Genomic DNA, 18382 nt, shown 5'->3' on the forward strand with positions numbered 1-18382 from the left:
TTACCAAGACTTCTGTTTTTGCATCTACCCTAGTGCCTGGCTTGCAGCCTGTGCCTTCTATGAGAGCTTTTGTTTGCTTTAGTTTGTTCTAAAGGGTAGAAATCGTCCCTGTAAGCTTCAAAACCTTGATGGCTCATAACCTGATTCTAAGAAAATTGACTCTCTCTAAAAAGCAGGTCTATCCAGAAACCCATTCCACGGGCCCATATTCAGCTACCAGATTGGAAGTTGTGAGCACTGGTCACGTTAAAATGAGGTTAGGCATGGAAGTTTCAAGTTGGAATGTTTTCCTCAGTCAGACAGAGGCCCTTTGAAAATGAGTTTCTCTCAACTTCCTTCCTTGTCCCCAGTAGAACCTTTGAAGGGTCAGCTGAGGTTTTCTTCACCCGCTCCTTTGTGCACCATGGGTCCTACAGGCAAAATAATGTAAGAAATAGCTCCTGTTTCCCAAAAGTCCTCCTCTTGCCCAGTGGTGGAGAAACCCTGGGGTCAATGAACACAGGGGTGTGTGTTTTGTAATTTGCTACCATCACAGGCTCCTCCAGAGCAAAAAGACCACCGGCGGCTCCCACACACCACAGCTACTCAGAGTGGACACCACTCCAGCAGCAGCCCTCGGCCCAGACCTACTTAACCAGAGCGTCTGGGGAAGGGACCCCGTGATCTCTGTGTTAACAAGCATGTTCAAAGTTGAGAAGCATTGCCAACAACCACCATCCTTGGCTCGAAGTCAATCTCTGGGATTTGATCCATTTTGCAAAGGAGGCACTTTTCTAGAAACCCTGGACCACTGTGATGAGCCCAAAGCTTCATAATTATGAAGCTGAGTACCCTACATGCAAACGGGGTCACGGAACAGCAGAAGGGAATTCCAGCCAGGTGCGGCGGCTAGCACCCATAGTCCCATCTACTTCCCGAGTCAAGGCTGGAGGATCATTTGAAGCCAGGAGTTCAAGACCAGCCTGGGCAATATAGCAAGAGCCTGCTATATATCTATAGATATAGACATAGATATAGATATAGATGATATAGATATAGATACAGATATAGATATAGATGATATAGATATAGATAAAGATATAGATATAGATGTATAGTTGGGCCTGGTGGCACTCGCCTGCAGTCTCAGCTACTCGGGAGGCTGAGACGGGAGGATTGCTGAGTCCAGGAATTCAAGGCTACAATGAGCTGTGGTCACACCATTGCACTCGCCTTTTTTTATTCCCTATATTCTTCCTCACAACACCAGAAATTAAAAGGGAGAGATTTACACTGTTTTCCTCACACAGCCTGGGTGACAATAAGACTCCATTTCTATTAAATAAAACAATTTAAAAACTACAAAAATGTTTTTAAAAGAAGAGAATTTGAGGAGAAGACTTGGAACTGGGAAGTTGTGCAGACAGACCTTTAAGACAGATGAGACCAGCCTGGGTAAGATAGCAAGACTCCATCTCTACAAAAAAGTAAAAAATTAGCTGGGCACAGTAGCATGTGCCTGTAGTCCCAGCTACTCAGGAGGCTGAGGCGGAAGGATTGCTGGAGCCCAGGAGTTCAAGGCTGGAGTTCAAGGCCGCAGTGAGCCTTGATCATGTGAATATACAGCAGCCTGCAAGACAGAGAGAGACCCCATTCAAAAAAAAAAAAAAAAAAGGCAGACAAAGAAATTAGCTCAGGCTCAGGCCCTGATAAAGTTAGATCAAGACTAGGAGAAATTTGGTCAATTTCTGTAAACATCTCCTCCTCAGAGAGGCTTCATAGTCCAACACCATGCAACACCTTCGTCTTCTCATCCTACCTTTTCTTCCATGGCATTTCCCACTTCTTGTAACCACACATTTATTTGTTGCTTAATGTCAGCCTCCACCATGAGAATATTAGCACAAGGACAGGAATATGATGTTATGTCCTTGATCAACACCAATGCTTAGAATGGAACTTGGCACATAATAGGGCTTCATCTCTATTTGTTGAATGAGTGAATATAAACGAATGAATGAATGACAGCACACAAGCTCCATCAATACAAGGATAGTGTCTATCTTGCTCACCTCTGTTTCCCCAGTGCCCAGCACACTGCTTGATACAAAGCAGGCAAACAACAAACTCTTGCTGAATCAATTAATAACATGCAAGCACATTTTTTCATCGTCAGCATCAACACTAAAACTGTATTTCACTGAGACCACTCATTATCAGAGCGAGCAGTTACCATGGCATTGCTCAATGTGTGTGTCTGGGGAAGGAAGGCACCAGAGGGGGATGCTGAAGACTTTAAAGGTTGACAGAAACGGTTTCAGGGGTATGGTTTGACATTCACCCAGAGGTTAAAACCTGGAGACATCTAGGCAATAGACTACACCCTCGTCCTGGAGGGGTACGGCAGCTTTCGGAGCATTCGCCTTACTTCCCATTCACTCACTTCTGCATTCTAAATACCATTATTTCCCATCATGCAAATCAGAGTCCACAGCCAACCAAATTCCATTACAATGCACGAATTGTACCTTCACTTGCATGTAGGTTAAATTTAGAATTCAAGTGCACTTACGTGGAGGAAAATAACACATGGCAATTTTTTTTTAAATCAAGTGGTTTATTATTTTTTTCTTCAATAGGAATTTAAGTTACTTCATTGGTCACTGATTTTGCTACAGAAAACCCTCCAAAGTGATAGAAAATAAGCAAAAAGGATCTGATCTTGCTAACTGTCCGATCAAACAGTAAGACTCACGGTGCTGAGCACTCCCGCAAAACCCAGGGCTCCAATAGTGCAGGGCGGGGAAAAGAGGGAGTCTGAGGCCTGGTGAGCATGAATGGGAGTTGCAGAAGAGTCTTTGGGAGGAACCAATTATCAAGACAGTCAAATTATTCAAAGTTGAAATGAGTGAGAATTTATTCACAACATATGCAGCTCTATGGACGCAATTATGCAAATGACTGAAAAGAGGGCGCTTAAAAATAGCAGTAAGGCGGCAGCTTTGGTCTCCAGCATGCTGGATACAAGTCAGAACTTAGCTAAACGTGAGTCCATCTTAGCCCCTTTTATCCCCTTTATTCTTCCTCATAACACCAGAAATTAAAAGGGGGAGGTTCACACTGTTTTCCTAAAAACCCAATGGGAAAGGAGGTGACAAACATCCGGTTGTCTCAGCCCTAACCCCTGGGTCATCAGAACCCCTCCTCTGTGCTTCTTTCCAGAGAAAAGATTTGCATTAGCAGAACTTTAAATACATAGATGTAAATTTCCAGAGATTTCCAACTGGTGAAGTGCTGGGTGATTCCTTCTCTTGCCCTAATCCAGTATATATGTTGCTGAAGATAAACTGAGAAACCTTGCCGTTCCAGTACTGTCTTTCCTACACATACTGTGCAACTACTATTTTGATTTTCAAGACCCTCATAAAGACGGGCAAAAATGCAGGTGAGAGGGAAGGAACCTCCATGGCTTGAAGCTTGGTGACATGATTTGTTCTGCGGGCTATCTGAGCACTCCCAGACCCCAGTGACCACTACCCACCCCGCCCCAAGCTCCCACAGCTGGTGGTGTCTCCTGCGAGGACTGCTCACACGGGCCATCAGAACGTTCGCAGCCTTCCTCTCAGCGTCCGCTTCTTTCTGCCCAGGACAGGCTCCCTGCTGTAGCCATGAGGGCGGATTTTCAACTCCACGTAAGGAATGGAGAATTCATGTCCTTTCCAAGGCTCCCAGTTCACCCCCTACAAAAAAAAAAAAAAAAAAAAAAAAAAAGCCACATCAAGAAGAGGCTCTTAGGAGGAGGGCAGGGTGGGTTATGGTACAAAGGAGTTAATTAATTAATTAATTACCAGGGAAACCACTCCCTCTCTGCTCAGGGGAGAGAAAGAGACGGGGTGATGAGAAGGGAGGGGAGGGCAAGATCCGGACACACGCGCCCTCTGCTGGGCAGCTGGGGTTAGACGGGCTGAGAGGACTTGGACGATTTGGAAGCTGGCGGTCTCTATGGTGGGAGCAAGGGTGTGTGACCCCAGGAGCTGGGTGAGGCCAGAGCAGCCACAGAGACAACACAGGGGTCAACCGGGCCGGCAATGGGCAAATTATCTTTGCTTCACTCTTTTCCTTTCCAAAAAATTAAAGGCAAAAATAAACATTAATTGGCCAATTGTGTAAAATCGTTTTCAATTTAGACTGTTTAGATATTAGCTCTGGGGTAACAAATAGCCTGCTGAAAACTAAATTTCATTTTACGTCTTTTGACTGGTGAGCGCAATAATATTTAATTCACTTAATAACCCTGCAACCTGGCCAATAAAAAGCCCAAGTGACCACTTTTATGTATTTTAATTTGTGAGGTAAATAATAAACAAGAAGCTAAATGCCTTGCAGACTGTGAAAAGCACATTAACCAGATGAATGTCTTTTATTAGCAAATATGGGATGGTTCAGGGCATCCTGGCTGCTCGTTTCCAATATTTGATCTCCTATCCCTGGCTTCCCTGAGTCAGCCCACACGCTGCCACCATGATTCATGGGCCCACCCTCCCCAGCTTCCCTGGGGGCAAATTTCTTCTTCCCTTTGAAAAATCACATAAAGATTGGGAGTCCCGAAGACTGGTCAGGGCCAAAGTAATCAAAATGTACCTGGACTTCGGATGTGCTAATATTTACAGTAATATTGGTACAAGGTGAGTTCTGAAGAGGTGGCTTCCTGGAGGCTTAGGATCAGGGCTGCAGATGGGAAATTAGAAACCTAGGATGGGGACTCAGGGTTTGTGGAGGGGAGAGGATTAATGACGAGCAGAGACAAACATGCAATTATCAAGAAACTGTGAGGGAGCAGGTGGGAAGTGCCCCGCAGCTGTCAAAGAGTCAGGATGATGCACTGGGGCAGAGGAGGCTTGAGAAATAGCAGGTGGGACAGTTTCAGGGCAATGTGGGAAGAGGAGCCCTCCTGGACCCCTGGGCCCTGGGCGCACACTCCCAATGTGGAGAGACTGGTCTAGCTCAATGTTCTGGGAAGGTTTTGGGTGAAGTGGATCCAAGAGTAGGTCTGACCTAAGGCACAAAAGACTGTTTTCCTGGTGATCAAAGGACTTGAGACAGCTTTTTTTTTTTTTTTTTTGAGACAGGGTCTTGCTCTGCCACCCAGGCTGGAGTGCAGTGGCTTGATCATGGCTCACTGCAGTCTCAACCTCCCAGGCTCAAGTGATCTTCCTGCCTCAGCTTCCCTAGAGGCAGGGACTACAAGTACACGCCATAATGCCCAGCTAATTTTTGTATCTTTTGTAGAGACGGGGTTTCACGATGTTACCCAGGCTGGTCTCAAATTCCTGGGCACGAGCAATCAGCTCACCTCAGCCTCCCAGAGTGCTGGGATTACAGGCATGAACCACCATGCTCAGCCTAAAGAAATAGCTCTTGTTCAACTAGGAGAACAACTAGAAAGTAGGCAGTGCTTGTTATAAACCAAATGTTTGTGTCTCTTCAAAATTCATGTAGTAAAGCCCTAACCACCCCCCACCAACATGATGGTATGTAGAGGGGGCCTCTGGGAGGTAATTAGGTTTACATGAGACCATGAGGTGGAGCCCTCATGATGGGACACATGCCCCTATATGAAGAAGAGATCAGAGCTCCTTTCTGTCCGCCATGTGAGGACGCACAGCCACAGTCAGCCATCCACAAGCCAGCAAGGTCCACCACCAAGAACCAAATCTGCCAGCAGCCTGATCTTGGACTTCCCAGCCTCCAGAACTGTGAGAAATAAATGTCTGTTGTTTGAGCCACCTGGTCTGTGTTATTTTGTTACAGCAGCTAGAGCTGACAGTGTGTGAACTAGTAAAATGAGACAGCATGCAGAGCACATCATCTGTCATTACATGGCAGTGGGCAGCCCAAGCTTTTCCCGCACCTTCCCCTAGGCAAGTGTGCAGCTCTGGAAATGCAAAACAAGCAGGGCCATGGCCATCAGGAAGGGAGGCCACGACCTCAAGGCCATGGAGCCTGGAGGAGAAGCTCTACTGCTTTGACTGGAAGCTTCAGAAGGAGAGGGGCTGCCAGACTGGCCTGGAGGGTGTCCATTTGGAAGCTGAATATGGACATACCCTGCGACAGAAAAGACATTCACCTGTCACCTACCTCACTGTGCTTGGTCTCCCCATATCTGCCATTAGGGTTGGCCAAGTGGCAGTTCTTATACCACCAGCCACCATGATGTGTCAGGGCACAGTTGCTGAGTGCGATATCATTGTCTCTGTCAAAAGTTGTAAACTTCCATCCATTGTGGTAAGTAAGAGCATCCCCTGCAGGAGAGAAGAGACAGAGGCGAGAGCCCAGGGTTAGCCACCGAGGAGATGATCAAAAGAGGACCCAGCAGGAAGATCTCTAGGCATGAAAATGCCAAAGATGCAGCCAGTCATGTCACAGGTAGTCACCGCTCTCTCAAAACAGCCCAAATGGGAACATGACACATGTGAACAAGCTGTCTTTCCTGGCCTGTACCCCAACTTCAGGCCTGTTTCTCCAACAGTTCTCATAGCATTTTCACTTGGAAGCTCCACAGTCAGATCAAATATCCAAACATAACAACTGTCCCCAAGTCCCTGACCACGCCACACACAAGAGCACCACTCTCCACTCTCCCCACTCTGCCTTGGGTCCACCCTTCTCCACACCACCCAGACCTGGAACCTGGAGCCATGTTTGGCAATCCCTTCATACCTCTTCTCAAGCCCTCCCTCTGCAGGTCACTCACATACACCCCTATGTCTCTGCTCCCATGACACCCACCCTCGGCCTTCTCTCATCCTGGGTCTGTGTTAACAAAACAGCCTTCTCTCTGGCTTCTTGCCTGCCAGCCCCTCTGGAGTTTAGACGTCCATTTTCATCATCTCAGGCCTAACAGTCTACTTCATACCACGTGGAGGTGAATTCCTCTTCCATGCCTTGCAGGCCTGTAGGTTGGTTGTGCCCTATGCACAGTCTTGCATCCCACCATCTCCACCACGCACCCTCCACTGTGGACCAGCCCACCTTCCAGGGGATTTCTCTCTGCCCTCATCTGTCCAAATCCCAACCATCCCTTCAAAGCCTAGCTCAAGGCTACTTCTAAGGAAGATTCTCTTTATTGGTCTTCCCATGCACCCTCCTAACACACACACACACACAAACACACACACACACACACACACACACCTACACACCAACACTCCTGAACTTCCAGAGCCCTTCTGGGGACACATGTAAAATTCAGTCCTTCATTACATCCCATCTGGAAAACTGCTTTAATTATTTTGCTTATGTATCTCCTGTTTCCCTATCATATTTGTCATCCTTTTACAAGCTTTCTTTTTCTGCTCATAAAAGGCAATAAGGGCCCATATCAATCACAAGCTTCATCAAGCTCTGTTCCTGCAATAAAGATTCTTACATTTATATCTCAGCTCTAAGTTTAGCGATCTTCTTCTCATGTGCATTCTCATCTCACTCTCACAGCAACCCTGTGAAGTGAGCAGGGCAGCTCTTGGTCCCATGAGGAAACAAATTCAAAAAGGTTAGACTCTAGGAACTTCTTAAGGTCCCACAGTCCACAAACAGCAGAGCTGGGACTCAAATCTCTGTCCTGAGATTCCAAGTCCAGGGTTCTTTCTGAGACACCAATCCACCTATGCCTTCCTTGTTTCAATGGGGGGCTTCTTGCACGCTAGCAAGAGAGAGCTATCTATCAATGGCTCTTCAAGTGGGGTTCCCAGACCAGCAGCATCCACATCCCCTGGGAACTTGTTAGAAATGCAAATGGGCCAGGCACGGTGGCTCACACCTGTAATCCCAGCACTTTGGGAGGCCGAGGCAGGCAGATCATGAGGTCAGGAGTTCAAGACCAGCCTGGCCAATATAGTGAAACGCCGTCTCTACTGAAAATACAAAAATTAGCCTGGCATGGTGGTGCACACCTGTAGTCCCAACTACTCTGGAGGCTGAGGCAGAAGAATTGCTTGAATCCGGGAGGTGGAGGTTGCAGTGAGCCAAGATCGTGCCACTGCACTCCAGCCTGGGTGACAGAGTGAGACTCTATCTCAAAAAAAAAAAAGAAAAGAAAAAAGAAATGCAAATTATTTGGCCCCAGCCCAGACCTACAGAACTGGAAACTACAGGTTGGGCCCCGGCAACCTATGCCTTGACAAGCCCTTCCGATGATCTGACGCAGGCTACAGTGTGAGAACCTCTGGTCTACAACTTCACTTATTTGTTTTTTAGGGAACATTTACTGAATACCTGCTATGGAGCAGAACATGCTTGGCTCTGTGAACACAAAAATAAGGAGGTCCTTGCTCTCAAAAACGTTTTTGGAGTGGGTGGGGTGAATATGCAGAGTTGGTAGCATATGTTAAAAGGGAAGGTCCTAATTTGCCCCCTCCAAGTCTGCAATCTCACCAGCAGCTCGTTTATGCCTCACCCAGAAAAAGCAGGAGGATTCCGGGGCCACGGAAGCCACTTCCACGCAAACACAGCAGACAGGTCTGTCTCCAGTAGTTTTCTCCAATCCAAGAAAGGTATATTGTCATGCTAGTCATACACATTTCCGCCTCCCTCTAGACTTTGTACAGAAAGTTAACCACAGCTTGAAATAACGTGCAGTGTCTCCCTTAGTAACCTTCTTTAAATGAGCACAGCTTAGCTAATTTACATAGAAGGTTCCCAGGGCTGCTTTCTAAGAATCTGTGCAGAGGCTCTCTTAAAGATATGTTTGTGATGATCTAAACCTGGGCACTGGGATAAAGAAAGGTAAAGCAGGTTTTCACCCAAATGTGGGAGGTCTTTTTCTGCAGAAGGATTTTCTACCTTCTAGAAACTGAAGCCATCCTAATGTTCAGAGTGTAGAGAGTGAGAATGAGGACTGGAGGGGTTCATGGCAGGCCCATGAAAGGTCTGTGCCCAAACTCAGAGGGGATCAAGTTGGTCACCATCCATCTCATCAAAATGTCCCTCTGAGGCCCACTCTCCCCCTCTAGGATTCACCAGGTTGGGAAAGATGGCCCAGGCAGCTGAACCTTCAAAGATCAGGAGAAGCCATTAACATCGCATCCCCTGTCAGTCACACACAGACACAGTAGTGTGTGTCAGAACCTTGAATGTCTTTTATTTCAGGATTAGGAATGGATGATTACAAATGATTTGTGCCATTTCTAGCTCTCCCTTTCGTCCAGGTACCCATTAATTTTTTTTTCTTTTTCAGGTGCCAGCATTTAAAAATCCATCCCTGGTCCCAACCCACTAAATGCTTCCAGAGCTCCCCAGTCACATTTCCAAGTGCCCCCAGGTTGGGATCCATCCCTGGTTGTGTCCCCACTGTGGCCCATGCAGGTGGGACTCGAAATCAGCTGTAAATCATTGGTTAGCCCTAGAATTCATTCTGCACCATTCTGAATGCCTAGCTCTTTATGTTTGCATTATGATCTCTAAATAGATGAATAACATCTTAATGGTGGAGCTCATAAGATAGCCTCCCTGCCCCCACTAGAAGACTCAGAATCAGAAACTAAATTTACACATCATTACCTTGCTGGAATTTGCTTCATGAAGGGAAAATGGACTTTCTGATATGACTTGAGTGGAAGTCAAAAGTTGAGGGCCCACCTGGACAGTCTGAGTGGGGAGCAAGCCTTAAGCCACACATTCCTGCCAGGCTGCATGCATGCCAGTTCTAATCAGAGCTAAAATGAAGATAGAGGCTGGGGAGAGCTGGTGCGTGCAGGGAGGTATCAAAATATTCACCTTCCATTTGAATGCCGTGTCCTCTAAACAGTGCCTCAGCATTCAAGACATGAGTAGCCAGGAGCTTTCTAAATTCTGAAACCCTCCTCATGGACAAATCAGTGTACACAAGGAACGCTAAAACTCCACTAACCCTACCATTGTAATTCAGAATTTAAAAGCGGGAATGATAGTACACATGGGAAGACTAGATCGCTGCCTAAATGCTGTGTGAAAGTCTCCTATTAAAAAATAATTCTATTAAAAAATACATCCTCTACTTGCTGGCACTGTTGGCCTGAACAACCTTAGAACAGGAATTATCCCCTCATTGCAGTTAACATGCAAACAGAGTACCTGGGAGGAGAATTAAATAACTCACCAAACATGTTGACTCCCTTTCAGTCTCTTTCCCATTGGCATCAGTTCATTTGCTGGATCACTTTAACACAGGCTTCAGAAAAGGCAAATGGTAATGGCCAAGGGAAAGGAAATGTGCAGCCCGGGAGGACAGGCCTGAGTGAGGTTCCTGACCAGGAGGCCAGGGAGGGCACTGGGTTTCAGGGAGAGATGTGGGGCACAGGGGCCAAAGAAAAACACCCAACTTCATATTGTGTCCAGGGAGGGTCCCACGCATGGAGCTTATGTAGACTTCTTTAACCTGAGAAGGAAAGGCTGAGGCTAACCGATGGCCATGATCAAGAGCAGACAACAGGGTACTGGAAACCGAAGAAATGATCAGATGGACTCCATGTGGACTGAAGAGGCCCAAGGGCTCTGGGACAGACTGGAATGTGTGTACTGTATTATACCAAAGGGTTGGAAGAACCTGGAATAAGCTGTCAGGAACATAGTCTGATCTCATTTAGAGATGGGGTGGGAGGATATGGACAGTGTGCTTAGTCACACAAAATAGCATCTTTAAATCCCCTCTTATTCAGTTAATATCCTCATAATCATATGAATGTCCATCTATGTTTCCCAACTGTATTATAACTACCTTTTTCTATATCTGACTTTCATGTTTTATACAGTCATGCCCTGCATAAGAACATTTCAGTTAACAAGGGACTGCATATACGACAGTGGTCTCATAAGATCACAATAAACCTGAAAATTACCTAGTGACATCACAGCTGTCGTAAGGTTGCAGACCAATGCATCACTCATGTGTTTGTGGTGATTTGGTGTAAACAAACCTACCAGTCATACAAAAGTCTTGCACATACAATTACATACAGTAAATAATACTTGATAATGATAATAAACAATTATGTTACTGGTTTGTGTGAATAATACTATGCTTTTTATTGCTATTTTAGAGTGTATGAGTACTTTACAAAAAAAAAAAATCCTGTAAAACAGCCTCAGGCAGGTCCTTTGGGACGTATTCAAGAAGAAGGCATTGTTATCACAGGAGATGACAGCTCCATGTGTGCTATTGCTCCTGAAGACCTTCCAGCGGGACAAGATGCGGAGGTGGAAGACAGTGATATTGATGATCCTGACCCTGTGCAGTCCTAGGCTAATGTGTGTATTTGTGTCTTAGTTTTTAACACAAAGGTTTAAAAAGTAAAAAATAAAAATAAAAAATGTTTAAATAGAAAAAAAAACTTACAGAATATGGATATAAAGAAAGAAAATATGTTTGTACAGCTGCACAATGTGCTTATGTTTTAAGCGAAGTGTTACTCCAAAGGAGTCAAAAAAATTGAAAAAGATGTTAAAGTTTATAAAGTAAAACAGTTACAATAAGATAAGGTTGATTTTTATTAACGAAGAAAGAACATTTTTAAATAAATTTAGTGTGGCCGAAGGGCAGTGTGTCTAAAGTCTACAGGAGTGCACAGTCCTGTCCTGGGCCTTCACATTCGCTCACCACTCACTGACTCACCCAGAGCAACTTCCAGTCCTGCAAGCTCCATTCACAGTAAGTACCCTTACAGATTGGCCATTTTTTATCTTTTATACCATATTCTCACTGTGCCTTTTCTATGTTTACATATATTTAGATCCATAAGTACTTACCATGGTGTTACAATTGCCTACAATATTTAGTAACATGCCATACAGGTTTGTAGCCTAGTAGCAATAGGCTACACCATATACCTCGGTCTATAGCAGGCTCTGCCATCTAGATTTATGTAAGTGCATTCTATGATGTTTGCACAACGATGAAATGCTTAACAATGCAGTTCTCAGAATGTATCCCTGTCGTTAAGCAATGCATGACTATGTTATACTTCAAGTACATGTAGCACAGCCTGTCTTCAGCCCGTGGAGACTCAGGACTACTTAGGAAAGAAGTGACAGTATCCAAAGGCAGTGAGGATCTTCTAGCTGCAATGCTTTTTTTTCAAGGATTGTCTTTTCCCTGAAATAATTCTTTGCATACTTTTTCTCACCCAACTCCTACTCAGAATCCTGGAACAGTTTCCCCGTGTCTGTAGCCCAAATGCCTCATACTCTGGTAGGTGCCTACCCCTCCCTCTTTGTCCCCTCCCATGTCACCATGTCACCAAACTCACCTTTCATTCACCCCTATGGAACTTATTTGGGTCTCAGGGACTATAATGTAAGATACTAAACATCCATAAGATTATGTATATAGAAAAGTCCTGCTAGTAATTTCATTTTTTAAACTCTCCTACTCTGTACCAGGCTCTGAGATAGGCACTGGGAAACAAGAACAAATGCAAAATTCATGTGACTATTTTTTAAATGAAATTATAAGATCTCAAAGAAGGTTTGCATTCATAGTTGGCCACCCAGATCATGGCCCCAGACACTCAGAAGTTCTGTTCACAGTCTTCTGCCATCAGGGGTCCTTGAGTACATGATCTTGAGAAGTCCAGCAAGGCTGTGAGATAAACTCCAGCATTCTTGCCTCTGCTCAGTCCCTACTCACCCTAAAGCCCCCAGGCCTGGAGAGCCCTCTATTTCCTCCCACTTGAGTTTGCCCCTTTTTGCAGATCCAGCTCCCTCCAGTTGCTTCGTACCTTCTCCACACTCCTGTAACTGTTTATGTTTCTCACCCCTTATTTGACTCTCTGCAAAAGTTACCTTCTATTTGTTTTCACCTATTTACATTTAAGTTTAAGGAGAGAGACCACCATGTCTTATACAGTCAGTCAATCTGGCTGGTAACACATTCCTGTGTAAATACACCAAAGTCAAAAACGCAAATGTCAAAACACAGGCAAATGTCAAAACACTTGTTATGGTTTAAAATACATAAATACCGCTTTTAAAATATTGGTATTAAAACAATGACCACACCTCCCTCTCTTACATAATGTATTTAATTTACTGGTATCATTCCAGCATTTCAGTCATGTTGCTTAATTTTGCTCTTTTCCCTCACAACCAAACACACCAGCAACTGGCTTAGCTCCAATGAGCAGCTACTAGAGGCTAAAGGTTCCTTCACTTTCCACTGAACTGCTCATTTCTGTGTTGTCACAGTTGAATTAAATTAATGAGACCTATACTTCTTATTATTTGAATCAGCACTTTCCTTATTCTGTTTTTATAGCAAAGTGCCACCAAAAGCTCAAATAATCACACACACACACACACACACACACTACTGTGCAGACAAAGATGACAGCCACACTGCTAAAGCCGAATGAAAGACTGACAAGCATCAAGAAATTGTTCAGAATATGGGCTCATCAGCTAATGTACAACAGCCTGAATAAGAGGAGTACAAGGGGAGGGTTTTTATTGGGGTGGGGGGATGACATATAACATACAAAATTCCAATTTTATGGTGGTCAAGGATTGCTTCAACTATTTGTTCACTCCTGACCCCCTGCAGAGAGTAGGACCTCCACTGTCAATGAGAACAATTCACCTCCACAGAATAATATTCCATCCCCCAGATCAGTGGCACACGGCAAACCAATCCTTACACAACAGACAGCAAGAGACCTTCGCAGTAAGAAAACATTTTTTCTCACCTGCCGTGCCTCTGTATTTCCCAACTGTCAGCTTATACCGCTCCTTGCTGGAGGCCACTTGGAAGAAATCATATATAGCATAGGCAGATTCATTGGCAGTCTGTAAATCCACTCTCACCTCATACCGCGCTGGAGTGCCAGTGGTGAGGTTGTGTAGCTTGTCAAGTCCTAAAAATAAAAAATGGAATTCCAATAATCAATCAACCCATGTGTGTGAGTAAGCACTCAACATATGTGTCTGAGGCTTTCAGAACCTAAAGTCACTTTAGTCTTTACCTTCTCTGCTAATAAGAGGCAGTCTCAGCACTTTCTCTTTTGGGGGCTCATAGTCACACTAAGGAGTGCGGAGACCACATTCTATGGAAGGGAGCAGTGAAGGGGGCAGGGTAACCCCAGAAGGAATCTGCCTCCATTGGCTCCATCCTTCTAAAACAGAAGCAGTTGTATTTATCATCCATTTATCTCACCAAGTAGGAGAGCAGGTCAACGACTCATCCTAAGATCCCCAAAGAGATTTTACACTGAGCAAAGCACAAACATCATTTACTTTATTAGACACTGGGTATCTGAATTATGACTTTTTAATTCTTCATTTCCCAATTCATGCTTTTGGCTATTTCACTGTCTGTGAACATCTGCTCCAGAGGAGAGCAGAGGGAAAAGGGGGAAAAAATTGCTCATAATGCCTGGCATCACGAACAGAATTTTAGAGACTGCTAGAGTGACCTCCCAGTAATGGACCAGCATCCCAATCACTGAACTTTTTTTCTACTACTGTGGCTTCCAAGATCTTCAGGCTGCAGGCAGATCCTGCAGAGCTTAAATCAGCATAAAACCCCTGTGACCACCCTACCTTTCAACAAGTTCAGAGTGCAAGACAGCCTTCCCATCAACATGCCCACCAACACCCTGCTCGGCACAGTCCTCCGTCTCCCTGCCACTGGGGCCTCTCTGTGAAGGTGGTGAGCTTCCCTAAGCCTCCTAGCTAGCTTGTCCTGGGAGAAATCACCCCCCACAGCCCCAGCCTCCTGGATTCTGAGATCATACCAAGCCAGAACTCCTTCATGGGGTCCCCAAAGCCTTCCACATAGCTCCTCCATCGCTTGAAGAAATCCAGCTGCCCAGTGTTCCGCCTCTGGAAGACCTGAGAAGGAAGATGAATACTTCACTCTGACCCTCCAAACAGACATAGGTGCTGGGAGACAAGAGAAGACCAAGAGCTTGCTCATACACTGCCTTCCTCCAGCTAGCAAGCCTTTCATTTTAGAGAGGCTTTTTATTTATATGTCAGTAGATTCACTATATTAATAAGCATTCTTTATATGTACAGTAGTATGCCAGGTACTAAGACGTGTAGAGCAAAAGCAGAGAAGGTTCCTGCCCTCAAGAAATTTCAATTCTTTCCATTATTTGTGTGATTCAGTTGCTAGTGTGGGTTGTCTAGGGCAAGATATTCCAGACCTCTGCTAACTCTCACATGTAACTTTCAACACCCATTCAACTCAATTGGGGCACATCATGTTTATGGCATCTTTTTTCCCCTTTTCTGAAATAGTTTGAGGGTAGGAATTATTTTTTAATTCACCTGATTCTTAATATAGCGATTATTTAATACTTATGGAGAAAAAAGTTCACACAACAAATATTTACTGAGCATCTACTATGTACTAGGCAATATGCAAGATAGTGTGCAAAGTGAATAAATCAGAAATGGTCCCTGCCCTCCTGGAACTAATAGTTCAGTAAATAAAATTACTAAATTAAATAATTTTTAAATGCAGTTAAAACTGTGATAAGGGCTATGAGGGAAAGATGCAACAGAACTGTAAGAGCGTAAAACAGGAGGACCTGACCAAGGAGCCAAGAAACCACCCCCAGGACATGGCTGAGCTGCAGGATGAGTAGGAGTGGTCAGGCAAGAGCACGGGGGTGAATGTTGGGGCTTCTGGGGGCTGAGGAAGGGATGGACAGGGAGGCTGAAAAGATGGCAAGAGTCAGTCCTGGTGAGCCTTTAAAAGGGATTGTTGAAGACGTTGGTCCAGGTAAGAGCGCTGGAAATTATTGCAGAGTTTTAAGCAGGAAATGAGATCCAATCAGATTCGTCTCTAGCTTGTAGTGTATGGAATGGACTGGTCAGGGGCAAGAGTGGAAGTGAGATGACCAATTAGGAGACCACTGTAGAGTGCAGATGAAGGGGGACAGTAGCTTGGATGAGGAATTCCCTGAGAACAGATGGAAGTGCATAGAAGGTAAAGTTGACAGAGGTGGTGACAGATGTGGAACTGAAAGAGGAGGAAGTCAAGGTAAGATAAATTTCTTATAGTATGGGCTTGCAGATGACTCTTCTCTCAGCTATTCACTGAGATGGATTCAGAGAGGACAGGTGGTAGTTTATTGTTATTTATTTATTTTTGTTGTTGTTGTTGTTTGTTTGTTTTTTGAGATGGAGTCTCACTCTGTTGCCCAGGCTGGAGTGCAGTGGTGTGATCTTGGCTTACTGCAACCTCCGCCTCCCGGGTTCAAGCGACTCTCCTGCCTCAGCCTCCCAAGTAGCTGGGATTACAGGCGCACACCACCATGCCCGGCTAATTTTTGTATTTTCAGTAGAGATGGGGTTTCACCATATTGGCCAGACTGGTCTTGAACTCCTGACTTCGTGATCCACCCACCTCAGCCTCCCAAAGTGCAGGTGTGAGCCACTGCGCCTGGCCAAGTACAGGTTTTATGAATGGGTCATGAGCTCATTTGGGGATGTGGTTAAGTGTGAGTTATTTCTGAGGTGTGCTAGTGAATGAAAATACCACAGAGCAATTGGATGTAAGGGCTGGAGTTCTAAAGAGAGGTCTACGCTAGACTTATTAAGGTAGAGTGTGTCTCAGGCAATGCTAGGATTTCACTGAGTCCCAGTTCACTTTCCTCTTCCCAGGAACACAGGAGGATGTCCATTTACAGCTTCCCTTGCATTTAAGTTGGAGCCATGTGACTGTTTGCAGCCAAAAGGCTGTAGGTGGGAGCCTTTTGTGTGTGGGTGGGTTCTCCACACTCTCTCTTCTACTGCCATGCACCATGGGGCCATGGGAAAGGCCACACACTGAAACAGCAGAACTACAAGATGGAAACAGCCTGAATCCCTGAGTCACACTTATAACTGGCTGCCAAACCTGCACAACACATTGCACATATAAGAAAAATACACTGTGTTTGTTCAGTCGCTGGAATTTGGAGCCCATTCTATCTTAATTAGTACAGAGAAGCATGGGACCCAGAGGAGGGTAAAATGAAGTCATGGGAAAAGATGAGATCACGTAGGAAGAAAATGGGAACTGAAAAGATAAAGTGGCCTAGAATCAAGCCTTGAGGACATCCAATATGTATAATGAAGAAGGACGAATCCATTAAGGAGAGAGAAGGGGCAACAGAAGTGGAGAAAAAGAAACTAGAAAAATGTGGAATCACAAAAGCCACAAAGAGAAAGGTGTGGTCAATGGTGTCAAGTACTGATGAGAGCTCAAGGAACAGGAGGCCAAAACCATCCCTAGAATTTAGTGGCACAGAAATCACTGGTGATTTTAGCAAGGGCTGTGTCAGTGTGAGATATGGACAGAAGCCAAACTGGAACGGGCCAAAGAATGAGTGAGAAGCAAGAAAATGGAGGCAGAGTTGGGTGCCATTCACCAAAGTGTGGACTGCCTTCTTTCAAAAATTCCTCTGTTTGGAGAAGGAAGGCAGTTCCAGTCACAGTAAATTGGATTCTTTTATAGGAAGTAAATCTGAAAAGTACCCACACACACCTGTATACACTATTGGAATTGATAATACATCTAATTCCACATGACCTTGAGAGCCAAGCTGAACGCCATCCTAGCTAACCTCAGGAACGATTCCCACTAACCAAAGGCTAGAATTGCATTTCTCTCTCTGCCTATTTTTCTTTGCATTCATTCAGATGCAGAAGCCCCAACACAAAATCTAATCTCCCTCCTTTCCACTAGACTTCACAGCATGTGCCTTGAAGTAAAACACATTATCTTGAATTTATAAGGTAAACCACCTGATATTTGTGCCTTCTTTATATTTTTCTCCGGGAAGAGAGAGTAGGTTACCCTGCAGCAATGCTGAAAGCTCCACATGGGAGTGCATATTTAACTCCTTCCAAAGCACCCATTCATGTCTCCTGGCCAAGGAGTGGGGCACCATGGATGCAGAAGGCTCCAGACTCCAAGTCAGACCACAGCCACTTCCTGGGCAGGGGATGGGTGGGGATTGCTGAGGCAGCCTCTTCTATTGCTGACCCTCAGCCAGCTCATGGTAAAACAGGAATGGAAGGGAAGAGAAGAGCCTACTTCATAAGACTTCTGGGAGGACTAAATGAGACACCACATAAAAATGTTCTATAAATAGGCAAGAGCTACTGAACAGAATGTAGGAAATATCACGGCAAACAGCTAACACCACATTAACATTGTTGTTCTCTTTCCCCTTTGCTCAAGTATCCATCTTTTAAAAATGCCCTATTTCCTTCTTGGCTTCCCTCACTTTTCTTCACTCATTTATTCACTTAGACGACAATCATTTCGTGAGTGCTGGCCCTGGAGCAAGTATTTATGATGCCATTTGACAGATGTGAAAGTCCAGAAAAGCGAGTATCCAGAGTCCTACAGCTAATCACTGATACAAAGACCACGCAT

At 44.9% G+C, this 18382-nt stretch overlaps 1 protein-coding gene across 2 annotated transcripts in view; it reads right to left on the reverse strand.

Annotated features, from left to right (window-relative positions):
• Positions 1-2085: 2085 nt before the first annotated feature.
• The window catches only part of TNN (tenascin N), an 80890-nt gene continuing 64593 nt past the window's right edge, over positions 2086-18382 (reverse strand). For both annotated transcript variants that reach the window (XM_003824686.5, XM_034941163.3), the window contains 4 exons: positions 14742-14838; positions 13695-13862; positions 6118-6281; positions 2086-3719 (listed from right to left, as the gene is read on the reverse strand). In XM_003824686.5, the coding sequence (XP_003824734.4) occupies positions 3579-3719; positions 6118-6281; positions 13695-13862; positions 14742-14838 (570 nt within the window). In that variant the 3' untranslated portion in view covers positions 2086-3578. The remainder of the gene's footprint in view (positions 3720-6117; positions 6282-13694; positions 13863-14741; positions 14839-18382) is intronic.

Source organism: Pan paniscus, chromosome 1, assembly GCF_029289425.2.
Source record: "Pan paniscus chromosome 1, NHGRI_mPanPan1-v2.0_pri, whole genome shotgun sequence".
NCBI classification, from domain to species: domain Eukaryota; kingdom Metazoa; phylum Chordata; class Mammalia; order Primates; family Hominidae; genus Pan; species Pan paniscus.